Below are 22,820 nucleotides of genomic sequence, written 5' to 3'. Positions count from 1 at the left end.
CTTGTTCCTATATTACTTTTCTTCGACTCTGAAGAAGTAAGAATAGATGTTTAAATTAGCAAGATTACTGGAATCTTATCAGGTTAATTTTAACTGTTTGACGGTCATATCATGGATGGCGAAATTCCCTTTCTTTGAAAGGTTTCTACAATGAGAGGCCTATAATTCGGTCTATTTTACAAGGTTCTCAGTCTCGCTGCTTTTATATAAAATAGTACAATCAGTGCGTTTATATCCGTATAATTTTGTGTAAATAAATACTTCTTTCAGGATATTGAATTTAGATATTATATAGCCGCTTAGAAAATTCAATTTTATTAACCTTTCGTAAAATATGTATGAGAGTTAATGATACTCAGAAGGCAAAATAAGTGGAAACAAAAGAAAGAAAATTTGATATCAGAATTTATTTTATTTTTATGGGACATTAAATCAAAGACAATTAATTCTCAGTAAGACACATTAACACTATCCAGATGTAAAATAGAAAAAAAAATATCCAGTTGTAATATAGAAAAGAAAAATTATCCAGGAAACAGTTTCTTTATACAGCAATTTCTCAAGAAGAAATTTAATAGAGATGCATGAGAAGTAAATTTTTAAAACATTTGTACTAAAAAGTTTGAAATTTTTGAATTCACTTTACAGATTTATGCATTAGATTAATAGGATCCTTTTATATACGGCGTAGATCATGCAAATGTCTAGAAAGATAACTTCAAAATTTGTACGCGAATTATTAAATTAGCAAATGAATTAAATTTTTGATATTTTCTTTAAGTGTCCAAACATTTGAAAGTACCAGATAAAAATTAAAACTAATTGGAGTTATGAATTATTTTAAGCGTTGATTTTATTCCAGAAATTTAACTTTTGATTTGTTAAAAGGGATTTACATCTTTCTCAGTAGTTCTTAATTGATATAAGCAGATAATATAGTGGTCTAGAAAACTCTTAATGAAAAAATTACTTTTCCCGAGTAATTTATCAAATTATAATGTCCATCATAAAAGGAGAATTTACATCAGTTTCTTGTGTGTGTGTTGTGACTTATGGCATTTTAAAAGCCAGCTGACAGTTATCTGTCAGCGATTTAAGCCGAGTGAGCGTCTCTTGTTTTTTTCAGTAATGCCAACTAGGGCCAAGAGTAGGAGTTAGCTATTCATGCATCACAACATTTTTTTACTGGGCCAACTTCATTCATGCATTTCATTCACTCATCCACAAATCATAATTTAGACCTGAATCAGAGAACGATCACCTCTGAATCAGTACCCCCAGTGGTATTAATTTCAACATGGAGGACTTTGTGACCACGATAGATTTATACGTGCGCCAGTCACAACATACATGGAGAGTTTACAGGCCAGCGGGGTTTGAACTCACAACCTAAAGGATGCGAGTTCAACGCCTCTACCAACCAGGCTATCCCGGCCTCACTGCGTCTCATAGAAATGATTTGGAATAATAGAAATACTCAGAAATATTACAGCCCAAACTGTTTTCCCAAAATTAGATTTCTGTACATCAAAATACTGAACCTGTAATTGCAATCACAATTACAGTTATACATGTAGCTAGAAAAAGAGAGAGAAATTAATAACTTCGTAATTCAGTGTCCGTTATGAAAATCTCCTCTTTAGAGATCTCTAATGATATCTAAGAATATACATCCGGTGAAACACGATTCAATCCCTCGAATAAAGCACCAACATTTGTCTTGCTTTCTTTTGGAATCTGATTTTTTTTCCATCGCCATTCTCATTCTGTTGATGAAAGGAAACTCTTTTCGACGTTTGTTAGAATTTCTCTTATCTGAAAAACTTTCATCAGCGAAACACTGTTATGAATTATTTTAGAACACATTGGTATTTCATTCAACTTTCCTACAAACTTAAATTGCTTTCTTTTGTCCCTGATATACCTTTTTTTTTACACTATCTAAAAATCTTCAGGACTCTACCTTTCCCTAAAGTTATTTTCAACTATTGACTAATTTGGTTCACTCGATGTCGCTCTATTGAAAGAATTTATATTTTTGGATATTGTTATAATAGTACATATTAGTTTTGATAACTGATGTTAAATTTGTTGGAGATAAATGATATAAAAACCCCGCATTGTTATTCTGCCCCAAATAAGTGCTAGAAACTGAAATCAGAATTTTGAAATATATAAAAGTTTTAATGTCATTATAAATGTGACAAATCATTTTTTTTTCTATATTCAACTCATTTCTTTACTTTTAATGCCATCCTGTTGATTGCACAGTCGAAATAGCTTAATAAAATAAATTGTAACTTTATTAATGTATATGCCATATAGCATATATTATGAAAAGAGTTTACTTTGGCTTAGTACTAAATAATAAATTGATTTTAGCAATTTAGTTTATTTGAACTTCTTATTTCAGTTTCCTAATGCAGATATTTCATTACTTTTATTTTATGTAAACAAGTCTATATTAATTTCAAATTCTCTACAATGATATCTTTTATCTGGACATTTGGAACATAATAACTGTAGTTAGTATTTGTAATGTGTATATATATATATATATATATATATATATATATATATATATATATATATATATATGAAAGAAGAAATTCATATACCTGTTATTTAATAAGAAAGATAGACCAACGTCAACTTCTAAAAGTCCAAAATTAAATTAAATATTTTAATAAAAATTTAAAAATGTTTATTTTTTTTCGCAACTGTATCTTGTGAAAATATGATCTCAAAAGTAATTTTTACACTATATGAAAATAAAAAACAATGTCTTTTTAATTACACTAATTTCATTTGTCTAAAATATTTTCAGATTTTAGTTTTATTTTAATTTAAATTGATATGCTATCTGTAACAAAGCTTTAATTTTTAGCACAGAAATTTTTTCAAACCATTAACCATTCTCCTTTTGCCAGTGATAAATTAATAATAAAATATTGGTTTGTTTGAATATTAATCGAAATTCTTTAAATATTAATCGAAATTCATTGAATATTAATCGAAATTCTTTGAATTAATTATTCTTTGAATCGAAATAAGAATTTCGATTCTGCTTTTATTCCGTAGTATTAAATTCAATTATATAGATTTGTGGTAGACTTATTCCAATAAATTCCTATTTTCAGCCTTATCGACCAACAGAGTTAAAATTTAATCAAATATATCCCATATTACAATAGTTTAACAGAAAGGAAAACCAGTATTCAAAATGAAAAATCACCATAAACGGTTACTAAGGTTCTAAAAACACTAAAATAATTACTTAGATTATTTCAAAGAATTCTGCTCAAAAGAAGGTATCTGATTTGAATATTTAAAGGGTAAATAATCTAAAAACAGTTTTCAATTCACAGAATTTATATGAATGAACATTTTTAAATCTAAAGTTATGCCATTAAATTATCTACATTAATTACAATATTTTATTGCTATGATTCATCATATAGAGTAATTGGAAAGAAATTCATATATTCCGAAATAAATTATTCGCCGTTAAAGTATTCATCAAAGACTATGTATAAAATTATTATTATTTTGATACATTAATTTGAATGGAATATCGAAAATTGTACAAAGAAAGAAAGTGATTTCATACACATTTATTTCAGACAACGCCTAATTACTCATATAAATATATCAAACTACTCAAATATATAGTAACAAGATTTTTTAAAAAAAATTATTAAAATAATGTGGATATTTATTATATTCAGGGGTTTCTCAATTCCGGAGTTAAATTCTATGAGGTATTCGGTGAAATTGCAGAAGGTTTTTCATCTTAGATTTTATATTGTTTTATAACATTATAACTATTAAATCAGTGTTTCAATGAATTTCCTGACAAACACAACAAAATGTTAACTTCATAAATCATTCCATGTGTTTTTTTTCGTTTATGCTTCAAAGTTTTTGAAGACTAAAGCAATTTAAAACGTAGATTCTGAAGCTATGTATCATCTATCAAAAATGAGAACAAAAAATTACATCCTTTTATTTGTTTTTATTCGTTATTTGTTATTAAGTCATGAAATCCGAGTTAAATATAATTTCCACTAATAGCATTCTGAAATCAAGCAATAAATATTAAAGAAATCAAAAAGACAGATAATTAGAAAATATTTCTGGATTTATGTCAGCTTGAATTAATGTATTGAAGAAAGAAAAAACGCATACCTTTTTTCAATATATTATTCCATTTTCATTGAATCAAATACTGGATTATTGCATATATACAAAAGTAAATATGTAAATTTAGTTAACAAAACATAATACTGTAAGATACATATGAATTTTTATTAGTTTTTCATTGAAATGATATTCAATTTGCTATAACGTACGCAGGTGAAATGAAAACCATCGAATACACTCATCTACTCAATCTATCGTAAATATTTAGTTACATGAAATTTCAGGAATATTATGAATAGTCCCTTGGAATTTTACATTAATTAGGGTTTTGAAATCACACAGAATCTCACGGATGAGTGCCAGCTATATATACCTCTAGTCACAGTGTCTGCCACGTTCAATCAGAAGTCCCCATGTCCATTCGCAATTTTGGTAAGGATAATATCAGGAATAATTCTAGAATCCCTTTGAACTATTTCAACGCATTGTCAAACACATAAAATCATTTGAACACGAAACCTTACTATCACATTTGGGCCTCATTAGGGAATGGTTTTACATACTTTTGTTACTTGGGGTAGATTGAATAAATGAATTAGCCAATTTAAAGAAAAATTTCCTTCAAAATCAATTTAGAATAAAAATAATTCTTTCAACACATAACGGTCGTTTTTTATAAACTTCTACAAAATCTTCTATTTATGAGCATTTCCTATATGGGCAGATTTTCGATTATGTATAGCAGAAATAAAGATTGAAAATTGTCTTTTATTTTAATTTTTAAATATTTTTATCATTCGATATTTGCTCAAGAATGATAATATTTTTGAGGTTTTTCAATATAATATTTTCCGTTGTAAAACAAATTCCTATTAAAAATCTGAAATTAATAGTTATTCCTTCATATACTTTCTTAACTCAAGCGTACAGTTTATCTCATTCAATAGATAAAATATTTTTTTTTAAATTTTTTACCTTTACTTACTTTTGTAATTTGGCGTATTCTATTATTTTTCTTTTTGTTTTTCCAATATGCATGCTCAAATTCTTAAGCAATTTACAACTGTTAAATATCATCTTTCAGCTATATTATGAAGTTAAAATGCGATTATTCTGAAGCATTTTTTCTTCTGATTTATTTTTTAAGTAAAATATTTGAAAGTAATCTTCATTTTTTGGGGTTTTTTTTCCTAAATTAAAAAAAAAACTTTTTAATGTATATTTATGTAGCATTTTTCAACAACTTTTTGCAGATTTTTCTATTTGTAACAAATAAAAATTTTCGAAATTTGATAAAATTAAAATCAAAAGAATTGTTTTATAATCTCACATTTCATAAATTTCTTAATATTGGCATTTTAAATATAAATTAAATTTAAATATGCTGATAAATGCCACCCTTTAGTCAGGAAGTGATGTCAAGCTTTCGTCATTTTGAATATTTTTGTTTTGTTTTCAAAATAAAGAATTTTAAAATAATCTTTATATTTTAAGAATTAAAATAATTTTAAAATACATATATAAAAACAGTTTTTAAATGATTCACCAACTATTTTTTTCATACTTTTCTAAACATAATAAAAATTGAAAGATACAGAATTTGTTTACACGAAATTTAATTTTATTTCATGGATAGCTTAATCTTGATGTTTTAAACGTAATGTGAAAAAAAAAAAAAAAAAACCGAAATTTTGTTAGGTGTTGACGAATTATGAAAGTGCAGAATTCATTTTTTATTTTGTCAGAGGATTGAAACAGAAACATATGGATATTATAGAATACTAAAATTAAATTTATGAATTAAGGAAAAACATTTACTTATTCTTACGAAAACATCTACGAATGCGAAAATTAAATTGATAAGTTAATTAATCATTGCATATTTTTAATTTTTGTGTTGGCAAATACTCATAAATTTGCTATTAGTAAATAGGAAATTGGAATCATGTTTCAAAATGACAATTATTTTCAAAATGTTCATTTTTTCTTATATTTTCTAACATTAAATTTAAAATATTTGATTTTTCAGACTGCAATCAGTTTACAATGAATAAAACTCGAAACAAAATAATTATTATACTAAAAAAATATTCTTTCAGTAAATTTCTTTTGATTTCCAGGATTCTTCATTATTTTTAAGAAGAAATGTTATTAAATATAAAGTACTACGAATTCTAAAATAATTGTTGTTTTGCAAGCGAATATAAGTGAAAATCTCATTTTGTTTAAAAAGATACAATATATTAAATTTTTAATATTTTTCTCTTACACTTTTGTGATTTTTCAGCGAGTGTAATTTCAGTTTAAGAAATTTGTTTTTCTTCACGTCTTTCTTCATTAGAATTGATTCCGCATAAAATAGAAAAGCTATTAAAGAAGCAGTAAAAAGTGCTAATGGAAGTGCAAGTTTTAATGTTTATCAATGGAATTACTGTATACCTTTAATAATACATACCCCATCAAAAGCCCATTCTGAAACGTGATTTTGTTCCCCAAGAAAGTCCTAAAAACTGTCTGGTATGGTTGAAAGAAATATTAATATAAGCCACTATTATGAGATCACGTCTCAGGAAAAACTCAAATCATCTTTTCCTGTCGCACGTTTCGAATATTCCAAACATATAGTATTCAGGACCTCTAGAATAATGGAAGGACACCCTGATGCAGAGAAAAATTCAGATTTTTCGAACGACTTCTTTTTTTCAAAAAAAAAAAAAAATCTAAAATGGGGAAATACGTAGAGAGCCAAACCTGTAATGGATATCTGTCATGGCATGAGCAAGAGGCCAGTAGGAGAAATGATCTGTTCTGTGGGAAGAATTGAGTTGACGAGGAATATTTTCTAAGCGTCGGTTGTCCTTGGGTGTCACATTCTGGAACGGAAGCATGCTGAGAAATGGCTATAGAGAGTCGGAAATATTCTCTAAAACGTAAAGGTCTGAGGTGCTTCAAATGATTTCGATACAATTGTTGGACGGTTCCGGCGATTTATGGTTTCTGGTTATCTCTTTAAAAATGGTTTTCTTGAAAAACTCTCAAAGTGGAGCAAGGACAGCTAAGGGATGAGCCACTTCTTATGTTTTCTGGAAATTTATTCTTCTCAGGATACGCTCCACCAAAAGAAAACATGAAAGGTTCTTTCTTCTCAAAAGGACATTTTGAGGTTTCCTGGCTTTTGGTGTATAAGACAGAAGAAATATCTTTACCTGAACAAATAGAAACATTCATGTAAAAGTCACCTGATAATTCCAGAAATCATAATATTCTTTGAATTTTTAACCAGAAATACTAATATTTATTATCATTTTATTTCAGGAATAAAGACTTTATTCGAGACCATATACAATATGTTGCATAAACGGTGATTGATATCAAAGATGAATATGCAAACATAAATTTGCATTTTTTTTTTCCCCATTTAGTTTAATTTCCTTTTAAATGTTATATACTATTTGAGCAATATAAACGAAATCCAAATGACGCATTCATGTTAAGAAATTTGAATTTTCATTTTATTGTAAATCTGTCCAATGTGTTTCTGGTATATTGGTAGCTGATGGATATTTCAAGAATTAAAAGTTGAATTTCAATGAAATATCAAATTTGTATCTAGGCTACTAAATTATTTTTTATCCCTTTTAGAACATCATAATTTTATTGCATTCATCAAAATTACTTCATAATCTTATAGCTTCCTATAGTTTCAATATCTAGCATTAATCTCAGCATTAGGAGGACATTGCTTAAAAACTCTATTATGATGTTGATAAAAGTGCACGAATAGAAGTGGCTATCGCGAATATTTGATGTTATTTCAGTAAAAAGAAAAATTTCCAATAAGAATTCTGGATTCCCTTAGATATTAAAAGGATATATTAATATTAATATATTCCCTGAGATATTAAACCAACCTTATTGAATTCATTAGAGATTTCGAATAACGGATAAAGCAAAATTTAACAATTATTCTGAATTACCAATTATTCAGAGTAATTAGAGTTTCTTTGTTGATTTTAGAGTAATTACAATTACGCTGAGTGACTAAAATTACAAACAGTATGACATTATACATGACAATAAATACTAAAATTAAAACAGCATTATATACTAAAATTAAAACAGCATGACACTATATACTTTTAAAAATATTCTATTCAATGTGCATTTCAAGGAACATGAAGAAAATAAAATTGAATACATTTTAATTACAATTTTAAGTATTACTCAATATTTATATTTCATAATAGGAAAATTAATTCCCTTTACTCTGCATCAGATATCATAATACACAAAAGTTGCGGTGAAAATAAGGAGAAGATTTGGGGAGAATCACTAATTTAGAATCTAATTCAAAATTCTCTTCACATAATTAAGTTGCTATTGTTAGGAGCAACAGTAATTCTTTGTAATTAACTTTTTCATTCACGGTAGGCTTAACGTATATGTTTGAAAATTTCTTATGCATTTATTTTTCAATATATAATAACTATAGTAATAATCTTCAGACTCATGTTTAGAAGATATTTTCTCAGGAATTTAAAAGAAAATTATGTAGAACTAAGCTATCACTGGGGTATAGCATACATTTTTAAATCAGGTTTTGTAAATTATTTTTTAATTTAATCTATTTCGCCCGAGTCATGATGATAATGTAATTTATAATCTTTATTTGATCTCTGTTTTAATAACGAAAATCCTGTTTAAGTAATTATGTTAGTTTCATTAACTCGATTTCTTTTAAAATAAGTTGAAAACATTTTAAGAATCGTATGTCTATATGACAAACACAATAAGTATTTACAGTTTATATCAAAATGTAAAGACTAAAAGTGGAAAAGATGTAAATGCCGAAAAAAATTCGAACTCTAAATTTTATTTAATTAATTCAACGAAACTGCAGTGGGCGTTTCTCTGCGAAATTTTCTCCATTTCATTAAGTATGATTCTTTGATAATTGATTGATTGAATTTATGTACTTTTTTGGCTAGAGATGCCTCCCAAATGGGTTTGGGGGTGGGGAACAGGAAGGGTTTATAAGAACTCCCAAACTTTACCTGAGCATACCTTTACTAAACGGCAATCAACTTAGCTGGATCCATGCCAGTCACTCAAGATCACAGCTGTCATTGCAGTTTCTGAGGAGGTAAGGAATTTTTTTTTATCTTTGAGGGAGAAATTCGGTTTTTCCAATATTCTGAGGCACTTGAATTCGAAAGATTTTAGTTATGAGGGGGTTAAATGCATGGTATAATATTATATAAGTATTGAAGTATAATTAAATTATAAAGTGAAAAAAATCAACTAAAGTATCAAATGAGCAACGTCTTACAATGAATATGAAAATATGAAATCACAAACTTACTTATATAAACTTACGTGCGTATATAAATATGAAGTGTACTTCATAATTCCTTTAAGTAGTTAAAAAGAGAATATAAACAGGTTATGGATTAATATGAAGAGTTTTGTTTGCAATTTTTTGACGCTATTAGCACTCAAACATTTACCATTTTTATCATCAACTATCAATAAGGTTCTCCATATCCAGAAGAAGTAGTAAGCAATATTGCATACAATTATTGTTTATCGGGGATGTAGGAGCTTATAGAAGTCATATTTAGTTTAATTCTTCAAATACACGTTAAACGGTACACATTGTATAATGTCAAAAGTAAAAAATGCATTTTTATAAAATATAGAATATATAAATTAATGAATTATTTCTGTATATCAATTTGCTTCCACCGTATATCTTTATATTAAAATCTTCTACAGATACTGATATTTATTTTTCTTTTTAAGTTTGAATAATGAATACGAGCAAACCCTGAAGTATTTATGAATACCCATATGTCTTCTCCTTCCTTACATTCAACACGTTTTTTAATTTGTATCTGATGACGCTTACTTTTTCTATTTGAGATTATCATTTTTTCAATCTTATTTTCATGGTTAGTTTCGATTTGAGTGCTTATACAGAAATAATTATATTCAAATTATACAAATTTGAAGATTATACAAATGTTCATTATTTTTTGCTACACTATAGCAAAGGTTAGCGAGCAGAGTTCTGCTAAAACTCCCATTGGCATTATTTTTATTTGTATTTGACTTTGCATTTCCGCGGAAACGTGGATTTCAACATTTTTAGAGTCGAATTCTTCAGATCAATTAATTTTTTTTGTATAAACTTATTCATTTCATTCATCATCCCTGGTCTTTATTGTTCATTCTTCATTTATTCGTTTCATCACTTTATTTTACGTTCCGGTGTTCATTTTTAGTAGAATTTCTTAGCTTATTAGGTCAACTTTTTTTTTCTGTTCCAAACCTGCGTCATATCTGATTCCTTTCTGTTAGTAGATCACTCTCTACTCCATGCTGTTTTTAGTAATTATTTTTGATTTTAGTGATCGTAAACATAATGATAAGAAAAACCTCCCTGAAAGGAAATAAAATTTTAATATCACTGCATATTTACCTATAAGTGCGCTATAAATTATCTTTTTTTTTATTTCTTAAGCACATTCCCAATGTGCATGAGAGTTTTATAATAATTATTATTAGTTAATCTATGATAATCATATCTGAGATATTTTTAACAGGATAACAGCCCGTTTAGATGTGCAAATCTTATAGTATAATAATAAGTATAAAATCATGACTGATTTTCTGACAAGTGCCGTTATTCAATACATCTAAATTGTATATTTATGACATCCGGAAGAGTCGTCAGAGTTATCGTCATTAAAGGGTTAATATTTAAAAAATCATCTTGTACCATTTATTCTTTCTCCTGCTGTTTAATGCTTTTATTCACTTTAATTGCAGAAAAATGTATTTGTTCATTAAAGACTGCATATGTTAAACCAGGCAATTTTAAGAAATATTCTTTATGTAATTTGAGCAGGGAAATATTGCCCTGAAATTTAAATCAATTATTTACCTGATTATTTGATTGAATCTGCCTCTCCTGAATTAATCAACAATCTCCTGATTAATTTAAGGACATTAATTAATTAATATTCTTCAAAGTATCAGGAGAATTGTTTATTCATTTCGCACAAGGATCATAAAAAAATTCTCTAAATTTAAATGGTAAAAAAGTAGAAGAGATTAAATGTATGAGTGATTTGTTTCACTGGACAGTTGAGCTCCGGTTGTTAGTTCCTCTTCGTTCCATTCGCCAGCAAAGGCTGTAGGAGAAAGAGGTTTTAAGGCTAGTTAAAGTAAATGTATTTGCAAAATGAGAAAATAGCAATCTAGTTTGCTTCATAAATTACAATCACACTCTAAAATTATGAATACGAAAAATTTATAAAATTTCACTAGGACTAAAATGCCTGTTTCTCAGCTTGAAAACTTTCAATTTTTTAAGAAATCAAATTCTGGATATTTTGCTATTTTCTATATTTTGTATAGCAAATTGCTCAGAATTGTAATAAAAAAAGTGTGAAAAAAACATCCATTGTTATGCTTTCTAAATTCAGAATTCAAGTCAAGGAAAAGGAAATATATGCAATTTAAAAAAGATGTAAACCACTTCTAATGGTTATAATTGCAATTACCTATTTAAAATAAAGAGTTTTTTCTATATATTGATAAATGAGGTAATTGACATCAAAATTATATATGAATAACTGAAGAATTTTACATCATATTTTATAATAAATAAATCAAATGTATCAATTTGAATAGATAGGATGAAGTGATTGAATTATACACATTTTAAAATTAATTCTAATAAAACAGACTTATCATTCTTTGGTAATGTAAAGCTATCTATCGTTTTGTTGCAAAATATTTTAATTCTTTTGTATTTCTGTGGCAAGAAACAATCAAGATTATAACAAATATACAGATATAAGCTAATGTATAGTAACGCACAGGCGAGAAAATATAATTTGCTTTCCAGCACTATATTGACAAATTCTGCTTAATCCGGGAATATTTTCCTTTTTGTCAGTTTTTAACTACTGTTTCTTCCATTCTATCCTCTTGTTTAAAAATATTTTGTTGATGTCAGTTTAAATTATTGTTTTTTGGAGATTTATCAGGTTTTATATAATAGATAACACGTCTTTATTTTTTAATCAATAAATGCTAATTTTTAAAAATATGCCTCGGGATGAAACTTGAGTAATTATTACATTTTACTTTCTCGTATAGGTAGTATAGAGAAAATATAGTAATCGTCAAAATATTCGAACTCGATATTTTGATTAATCTATGACTATTAATGATTAATCTATGACGATGACTATTTTTAGATCTCCCAGAGTTTGAAACATACATTTTTGGAAAATGGCATTGTGTCTATCTGTAACAAAGATAGCTCAAAATTCTTTTGAGCTAGACTTTTGAAATTCGGTATATGATCTTTACATCAAATTTGCAAATTTTTATTAAATTTTATGTAAAGTTTGTACAGTGGAAATCCGGCTGTTCGAATATAAGTTAACACAATAACTACAAAATAAAGATAGTTAAATAGATAAGATTCGGGGCGCAGAATTAACATCTATAGTATAGAAACCTACCAAAGTTTGAGATAAAACCAGCAATGGGTTGACTATCTTTTGCTTTGTACTTTCAGAAACATGATAACGCAATAATCCAAAAACGCAATAACTTAAATAAATCAATTTTAGTATAGGATTGTGTTATTACAAGCGTAGTTTTGTGCCAAATATTTGTTTCAATCGATTAAGAACATACCTAAAGCATAAATTTGATGTTTGGTATTATCAACTGCTTGCCAAGAATTATTCACCAAAATATCTGCCAAGGATGACACGTTAGATTTAGTAAATATGCTAAATTTACGCCAAAAGTCAATATTTCGTAACTTTTGTAAGCCAATGTTATTCAAGGCGTTCTCTGGCATAACAAGTTTATTAGAGAGTGTGCGAGAAAATTCAGGTGAGACTACTCCCACTGGATGATTTATTATATGTCATGAAGTATATTGTGGTGGTAACATTATAAGCCATATAACAACTTCCGGAGAAGAGTGTACACTTTTGTCTAGTGGCTTTGTTACTCGGCTATGAACCCTAACGTTGCGAGTTCGAACCACAACTTGCACAATATTAAAGCAATTACTTTTGCTTTAATATTGTTTATATTAATATATAACTTTGTTTTTAAAGTTGATAATTTTATGTTATATTAGTTTGAAATATACATTGAAGAATCAATTGCTCGCTATCTCTAATGTTAATCGAAATTTAACATTAAACATATAAACCAAAATGAATGAAAAATATGACTGTTATTAATAAAGAGATATGGTAGTGTTACCTCTTATTCAACAGCCAAAACATTCAATTCTCTTCCACTTTATACCTACACTAAATAAATTTCTGGTGCAGCCGTATGAATATTCAAACCTTTTAATATTTACCGCTCGAAGTATGTTCAAACAATTAAACTATTTAGCACGAATTAATTAGAGGGTGGCAGCAAGGGAAATGTTTGGCATTGCTTACTCTGGTGGTTTTCATCTCTTTCAGCTTCCAAAGCCACATATCACAAGTGTAATTATTTAATACACGCTTCCCATATTGATTAATGCAAGGCTGAATAATCAAGCGTTAAGTGTTTATACCTTACATTAATTAAGACAATGAATATAGCAATAGAGTAAATAATGAAGAGTTAACCACAATAAATTTATGAAAATGTATTTTAATATCAGAGCTTTGTTTATAAAAGTCTACGCTTATTGCTTTGATGCTTTCAAACATCTCCTTTGCGTTGGTTTGGATTTCTCTATTTTTAACAGACGAGTGGTCAAAGAGTAAGCAATACATTTCTTTCATTTGTTAACATAATATGTTGTTTTACAATTTTCATTTTGGGAAGTCCAAATCATTTATTGAATTTCTTCATGTATTAAGCGTATTACTGTCACAGTAATTGTATTTCAAGAGCAAAGGCAATGGATTACTTCGATTAAATTCAAACAGCAATTAAGAAATTTGTTTCATTTTCACAAACGGAAATTCTCACTGTTTTCTTACTTTTGTTAACTAAATCGTTTCAATTTAAGCCACATTTTATAATTGAAAATATATTAGTATATTATTAAAACTACGTGAAATGATTTATCTACTTAATTTCAGTTTTCCTATTTCTGACTTATAATTTTTATCCCCGAGTAGTAAGAAATAAATATTTTATTTTCAGAGATATTAAATGATCCTCATTATCCGAAATTGTATTATAATGACATTTATAATTGTTAATATAATAATTTAGTTGCTTGACAATAGTGACAATAATTCTTCTAAATTATATATTCTAAAGTATGAAATTAATTAATTTAAAGCAACCAAATATAAAAAAAACTCAAGTTTGAATTATGCCTATATTATTCTGAACATTGCAACATAAATTATAAAAAAAAATTTAACTTTGTGTCTGTGGTCCCATCTGATTTATTTCTTCTCTCTCTCTATCTATCTATCTATCTATCTATCTATCTATCTATCTATCTATCTATCTATCTATATATATATATATATATATATATATATATATATATATATATATATATATATATATATATATATATATATATATATATATATATATAAAGAGATAGAGAAGAAATAAACCAGACGGGGCCACAGGTACAAAGTTATAGTCTTTATATATATACAGATTCTTTCATTGTAGAAGTTTAAATGTTTCAATTTTAATTTATGAGAATACCAATTTTAATAGCTGACAACCTAAAACATTCTTTAGTCTTAAATGCTTTACAGTTCCTTCATTTAATACTTGATGTAAAAATACCTGCAGATCTCTTAAAATTAATTGTTATTTAAAACAGAAATTTAATATTTACAAAAGTGAGATAAATTTAAATAAAAAAAATATATAAACTTAAATAAAAAATGTTCATAGAGTATTAAACGTGCAATCAACAGAAATCTAATGCGCATGAAAATAATTTTATTTTTAGAAATAATTTCGCTGTGCTTATTTATTTATTTATTATGAGAAGAAATTTGGTTTCGGGCATACTTTGTAACCTTCATTAAGACTCTATTTCGAAATCCGTGCTAATCGAAAGTTCTTTCATTGTTAAAAAATATTCATATTTGAGTATATATATTTGAATTCAGCATTTTGATGATAAAACTATAGTAATTAAAAGGGAAAAAAATTATTCAATTTACATACTGCAAAGTTTAAAAGAGGCCACAAATTTTTAACTTATCAAAAATAGATGCAAATATTCGTTGAAATATTGGAACAAACTTCGAAATCGTCTGATGAAATATGCAATGCTTCAATGAAAACTGAGAAATTTATCGAATAAAATAAAGTCTTATTCATCGCGCTCAGGCTAAAAGGTAGCGATGGAAAAGACATGAAACATACCAATTTTCACATGCAGAATATGAAGATCTAAAATAAGAGGAAAAAATGGCAAACATAAAAATAAATCGCATCAGTTTCCAACAACGGTATTTATAATGTAAATAACTACTTTCATATTTTAAAAAGTGTTAGAAAATAAAGGCAAAACACGGAAATAACAGAAGAAAAATAATTTTAAATTTTCAGAAGTGCGTGAGTGATAAATTTTATCAAAGAGTGAAATATTCGTATTATTTCACTCTTTAGTTAAAATAAAGTTATAAAGTTATAACTTTAAATAAAGTTATTGTTATACATTTTATTAAAATTAATTTTGAATGAGTGATTGAAATTAGAGAAATAGTCATAAAGGAATGAAATTTTATCAACGAAAAACTAAGTTTAAAAAGCAACTTAGTAAGAAATTAAGTATTTTTACACCATTATAAAACTACTTTAGAAAAAGTAAATAAAATAATTTTATAATGATGCAAAAATAGTTTTTGTTAAACATCATTTTCCGGCTCAAAGGCAGAAAAACATAGAGTTACAATCCTCTCCTTCAGATATCCTCCACTTTAAATAGACAAAGCAATTTTTTAAATAGTTCAGTTATATTTTATAAGTGAATATATGTGACAAATTTTGGTCGATTTTGTTGAGAGATATAGAATTGTTTAAGGTTCAAATAAATAAATGGATTTTTCAATTTCGATACAGATCCGATTTCAAATCCAATACAGACATTTTATTAAAGAAAAATCATGCTCCTTTTTATATTAAATCAAGTAAAATAACACAAAACGGCTATTTCATTCTCTCTCCAATAGTTATCATAGAAAAAGATGGTGAAGCTCTTTTATTAATACATGTATTTGGTAAATTTATAAAAGTTTAAAAAAAATTTCCTTGTATTTTTCAAGATGTCAAACACATTCAAATAGAAGGTGAATGATTCTTATTATATAGGCTTATCTAAGAAATATATGTTCTGTTGCTAATAATAGAAATAATCGAAGCTTAAGATATAATTATCTCAAGACCTGTATCCAAATATATCGACTGAAACTAATAATAAGAAGATTTGCTCGTATATATGCTCGTATATACTTATGAAAATATTTATATAAATATTTAAATATATAAATATTTAAACTTGATAATTTTTTAATTAAATTTAATAAATTTAATAATTTTATTTAATTAAATAAATAAATATATAAATATTTAAATTTGAAACTTTATAAATAATTCTTTTTTCCATAAAAAATAATTCTTTCTGGAACTTCCATGTCATATAACAAGAAATAAGAATTGAAGACATTTTCGCAGTATATTGTCTTTTTCTAGTTAAAGACAATGTTGGATAAACTAATATTTGTTTACGCCAATGATTATTTAACAGAAAAACTCTTCTTTTTATCTGCCGTTTTCAGTCATTTCCCTTGTTCTTGCTTTCTTATCTTGTTATTAGATGCAATCGTTGCTACTTATAAAAACGTAAGCATTTCAGTCACTACTGATTAACGCTGTCTGTAAGCTCAGTTGTTTTTGCATTTTTGTTGCAATAGCTTGAATCAGTTTGATAATGGGATAAAAGTTCTAAGCTCCAGGGTGGACAAATAGTCCGTAAAAACTTTAAAATTTATAAAACCCGAAAAATTAAGCAGAATAAAAAACGGTTTGCAGATTTAGCATCGATAAGTCACGGGATTTTTTTAAGGTCAAAAATGAATAATTCAAAAAACAGCAGATAGGCCGCGTTTCGCACATAAGTGAAAGAAAAGACAAATAACAAAAACAATGTTATCAATTCACTTATTATAAAAATATGTGCTCACTATGTCTACTACCACAGGTGATAACACATTGCAGCCGTGTCACAAATCCAGTATCGGCAGAGTGCAACATGTCTGGCTGTATACATCACAGCTTTCGACGGATTGGATGGACAGGATCGAAACTTTCAACATCTGTTAATGTTAACTAACGTAGCCATGGAATAAAAAATGAATTTGATCCGGCCACAAGATTTTAAAGACTCAGGAGGGATCTTGTCCAATTTTGGAGAAAGCCCACTTCGCAAATGCTTCTTTCTTTACGGCATTCGAGGGTAAAAGTTTATGGCAAAACTGTAATTTGCATGGATACAGATGAAAAACTTCATGAAGAATGTTACGTATCGAGAATGGTAGTAGACTCAAACGTCTGCCAGCTTTTCATGCACTGCTAAACCCTGCAGTGGATTTTGACGCTAATGTTTCCATTCCGGCTGTAATGCCCGCCGAACGTATATGCCTTAGACTTGGTTGTCCGGACCTTACACGATCCAGTTTCCTAAAATCTCTGATCAAGCTTTATGAGGCCTGCCACTGTTAAAGGCTTTTTTCGAATCTTCACACTTTTCTGAAGTCGGAATTTACGCAGTGCAACAGTTGCTGATTCCTTGTTCACTTATATGGCATGCAATGTAGAACTGGTTCTGGATCAAGAGGGTGTTTCATTCGCATGTTTCCAACTAAGTCGTTCGTACCAGCGTCATCTGTAGGCTGTTTTTCTTTTTAATTTTTTTTTCTTATCTTAAAAAATAAATCCGAAACCTATCGATGCTAAATCTGCGAATCGTTTTTTATTTTTGATATTTTTTTCCGATTTTATGAACTTTTTACGGATTTTTTGCCCACCCTGTGTATTTTTATAGGACAAGACTACATGGAATGGCATTTCTTTTCCTTTATAAACGCATGTTTCATCTTCAATTTATTCGGTTCTACTACCATTTCCATACTTACAATTAACATAACATAGACAACATTCTTTATATAAAGGTAATATAAATTACAAAATGGATGATTTTGTTATACGAAACTGAAGATATTATATTTCACATTCATTAAATTCACTCTATATATTCGAGTTGAATACAAAATCAATTTCTATCTATAGTAGTCTCGACAACGTAAATATTCTTTGAACTTTCATGGCCAGTGATTCAAAAATAATGGGCTTTAAAATATAGCTAGCACTCAAACAGAAATCTTCACTTTCAAAGTAGCTCAGCAAACATGGAAACAGTAATATGTACTTGTTATTGACAGGAATAAGCGAATGTTAAACTCCGTTGAATTGAGTTTAGTAGCTTCAAAATCGTTTTCCAATAAGAGAAGGGCCCTTTTGTGCGCCCATCTTTAAGATCTACTTGAAGATAAATGTGATTCCTAGTAATAATTGACTTTTAAATATTGGAACGGGTGTCATTTGTGTCGGGTCGATTAATCGTAGGGTTTTAAATTTCTCTATTAAAGTGTCCACGATATCCTAACCAATTCATTGAATGGTAAAGCAAAGTTAATACATATGGATTTGAGTGTGATATTCAAAGTCGATTAAAACGAATAAATAAAATATTTAAAGTAGCTTTAAACAAAAATTAAAAGATGTGCACAATATTTAGAAAAAAGAAAACAATTAACGAAACCGAAAAAAGAACAAAGAAGGCAGACTGTGTCTTACACCAATTAAAAAACTGGACATCACATTGCCAACAAAGTCAACGCCTTTTAACTCTGCATTCTCATCTAATTGATGATGGGTGAGACGATCTAATCACCATGATGTACTGCTGTTGTCATCGTGTGGAACTTAAATCCTATCCCACATACATATGAATTCTAAAATTTATTTCAATAAAGGGAAAAAATTATTTAGAGTAGAATTCATTAATGAATTTAATTTCTTGCCATATTATGAAAATTTATCAAACTGACATTAACATCAACTAAGAGAGTAATACCACTGGGGGATACTGGATCAGGGGTGATCATTCTCTGATTCAGGTCTAAATTATGATCTGTGTATGAGTGAATGAAATGCGTGAATGAAATCCGTTCCGTAAAAAGGGCCGTGACGTGTGTGTAGCTAAGTCGTTCTCTTGACCCTAGATGGCGCTACTATAAAAACAAGAGACGCTCCCCCACCGGCTTAAAATCACTGTCTTCGTAACAGCGGGCTTGTCCATGGCAAGTGCCATAAGAAACAACAACAACAACAAGAAATATATAATATCTGAAATATTTTTTAATCGACTTAATTAACCAGTTATAATATTTCTTCATAAGCTTCTGTTAGCGTTTTTACTGCTGTACCATATTTTTTACTTTTCGGTATGGATTACTACAACAGCTGAAACAGTAACCAGTTGAATTCCAATTCTTCAACTTAATCTTCCCATCAGTACCCAAGTTATCATAAAATACCTTTCCACTAATGTCGTGCTACATAATATCTATATATTTCTGCCAGTGGATGTTATAATTAGTGTTGGTGCTAAGGAATATTTTCAGTCATGTTTTGGAGACTTTCTTAAAAAGATACATTTTTACGATGCATGGAATGAAAATAAACTTGATTTCACCCATGGGCCACACTGCACCTAAACAGAATCGCTCTTTCGCCCCATTCCTTTATTTTGTATTATCAGTTTTTCTGTTACAACAATACTGATATTTAATAACAAATATTCACCTATATCTAGAATTTTATACATGAAAGGAAGAAGAATCTTAGAATTTTATGCAGAGAATAGCTAAAAAGGGATATAAAGAAGAAGAAAATGTAAGAATAAAGATAATGAAGAAAAAACAGAGTAGGTTGGAGTAAAACAAAGAAATAAAACAAATTTCCTTTCAGTGTAATATTATCTCAACTATAAGCATAAAATTAGCATTTATAAGCAGATTACTATTATATAGATTTATAATAAGAAATAATTAACATGTAAGCGATTACTAACAATTGTTTATCAAATACAAAGCAAACCATACCCCATTTTAATGTGGTTGAATCATATATATTTTTTAATCTAATAGTTCTTTACATTTTGTAAATTTTTAGAAAGAAAAATAGAATTTTTAATAGAATTTATTGACCGATTTTTCAAAAACGTTATGCATGTATTTAATAAAAATTTTCAGCAACAATTTTTTTTCTAAATCTATTCTAAGAGCTAAACAGTATAGTGGCAGATGCTGCCATTTATTTATATAACAAAAAAAATTAAATTTCGCTAATTATAAAATTATAATCGTTTTCCATAGATTACAATACTATTAAAACATTCAATTATGATTTTTATTTATAGAATAGTAAAAAAGGGTCATCGCAAAGAATGAAGAAAACATTTTCAAATAGAAAATACAATAACAAGAATCCTAAACTTTTATACATAAATCAGTATCTTGTTTATCAAAAATTGTCAATTGTCAAAATTATGAATTATTAATAAATAATAAATTGCTAGAAATAAAAAAATAAATAAACTGTAACTCACATTGCATTGTTGAAGCTTTAAAAGGTCTAAATAAGTTGCCTCAGTAAACTGTGAGGAATTTATTAACTTTAAAATGAATTCCAGATACCTAAGTAATAAAAATGATTATAAATTAATGAAATTTTACTTAACATGCAACATAATTATACAGCAGAATATATATATATATATATATATAATATTTAGTTTAATAGCTCTAAAACAAAATTAAAGAATTACCATTTTAGAGGGGGGAAGGAAATAAAACTGTGACACAAATCCACTTCTAGGTTCCGAGAACATCAGAACTACTTTAGCATTCTGCTTACGACGAAGGGAACAGTTGATACCTTTAATTCAATAGATAGTCGAAATAGAAGGGGTAGTTTTCACGATACTTCATTAAAAGAAAGAGAAAGCTTTTTTTTTTTTTTCAAAAGTTCATAGTTTTCGGTTTCCAATAACTCATGAAGGAAGTCCGTTGAGTATTGTGAAAAAATTTTCTTCATCAATGAAATTTATGGATCTAATGTAAAGAAATGTAAAATACCCTTTTTGAATAGAATTAAACAAAGGTTGATTCCTACATTAACATATTATTGCATTTAAATTCAAAATAGAGCACAGAAATCACTTTTTTGAAAGCATGTAGAACGTTAAAACTATCATTTGACTTCGTGTTATTATGGTAGCATTACTTCGCATTACCTAAATCTATCAATTATGGACATCATGTGCAGTAATATAATAACAGATTAACTTGGCATTAGATATTAAACAAAAATCCAGGAAAAGAAAAAAATTATATCTTGGTTCAAATTCATGAAAAACATAACTCATCTCCAATACTGTGCTTCTTCACGGGCTATAGCCGGTAAATAATTATCTCATTTTTCAGCATTAACTTGTTTTTTACCAGAATTGAGTAAGTAAGAAGTAATCTTAGTAACATTAAAAAAATATAATTTAATATCCATTCGATTTTTTTAGTAATTCATCGAAATGCTGGAATAACACGAGTCAATGTGCCAAAAAAAATATTTCTATTGCACTTTAAATTGAAAAAAACGCACATCCAACTTGAGTGTGAAATTGAATCAAAGTGGAAAAGCTGGGGTCAAATTTTTGTATTTTGATTGAGTTGATTTATTGGAAATCAGCATGGGGTAAATATAAACTATTTTATCCTTTTTAATATGACAAGGTGTTTTCAAGGGCTCACAAATCACATAAGAACATCTTATTTATGTATGGCTACTCATTACAAAATATTCAGTAGCTTTTAAAACGGCTATTTTCTTCCTAAACATGGAAGATATTATGAGTTCTCTGCTTCATCTAACGATCATCCAAAACAAAACTGCATACCTGTATGTTAATTGCTATGAAACACTTGCAATATGATCTTAAAATATGAAAAGTAGAACTTAACATGATTTTTATCTTTATTTTCTAGTCACGTAAGGGGTTTGATGAGGTCATTCATCATTTTATGCCAATGAGTTTCGCAATGATATATTAAGAGTCAAAGATGAAAAATATCGGGGAAACATAAATTTTAGAATTTATATCATGCAATTTCTTCTTGTCTTCGTAGAATACCATTATTGAGTTATTGTCAAGGGTGCTGTAGATGTAAAAAGCAATCAAAAATAAAATAATAACGATGATAAATGGCAAAAATATACAACATATATCATTTATATTGATACTTCAAAACATTTCAAATGTCCTTTTCCCTAACATGAAATCAATATTAGAATTGGTTTCAGTTTTATATTTAGAAATTCACATTTTTTTTTTTTTTTTTTTTTTTTTTTTTTTTTTTTTAAGAAAAGAAAGAATATTTTCAAAGAGGGATGAATTTTTTGATGTCAATATTTGTCTTCAGTACCATCATAATTTACAACGTTAATCCTATATTTATAAGAGATACAGTTCTTTCATTAAAGGATATAACATGAAACCTGATACATCCTTGAATAATTCAGAAAGA

General features: G+C 27.6%; 1 protein-coding gene across 1 annotated transcript in view; it reads left to right on the top strand.

The window, feature by feature from the left end:
- LOC129962847 (uncharacterized) overlaps nucleotides 1-17,506 on the top strand; it is a 34,593-nt gene extending 17,087 nt beyond the window's left edge. Inside the window, exon 6 of the mRNA XM_056076846.1 lies at nucleotides 17,375-17,506. Coding sequence (XP_055932821.1) covers nucleotides 17,375-17,506 — 132 coding nt within the window. The remainder of the gene's footprint in view (nucleotides 1-17,374) is intronic.
- The last annotated feature ends 5,314 nt before the right edge of the window (nucleotides 17,507-22,820 follow it).

Source organism: Argiope bruennichi, chromosome 3 (assembly GCF_947563725.1).
Source record: "Argiope bruennichi chromosome 3, qqArgBrue1.1, whole genome shotgun sequence".
Taxonomy (NCBI): Eukaryota; Metazoa; Arthropoda; class Arachnida; order Araneae; family Araneidae; genus Argiope; species Argiope bruennichi.
Note: the sequence above shows the minus strand (reverse complement) of the source record. Positions and strands in the feature narration are given on the sequence as shown.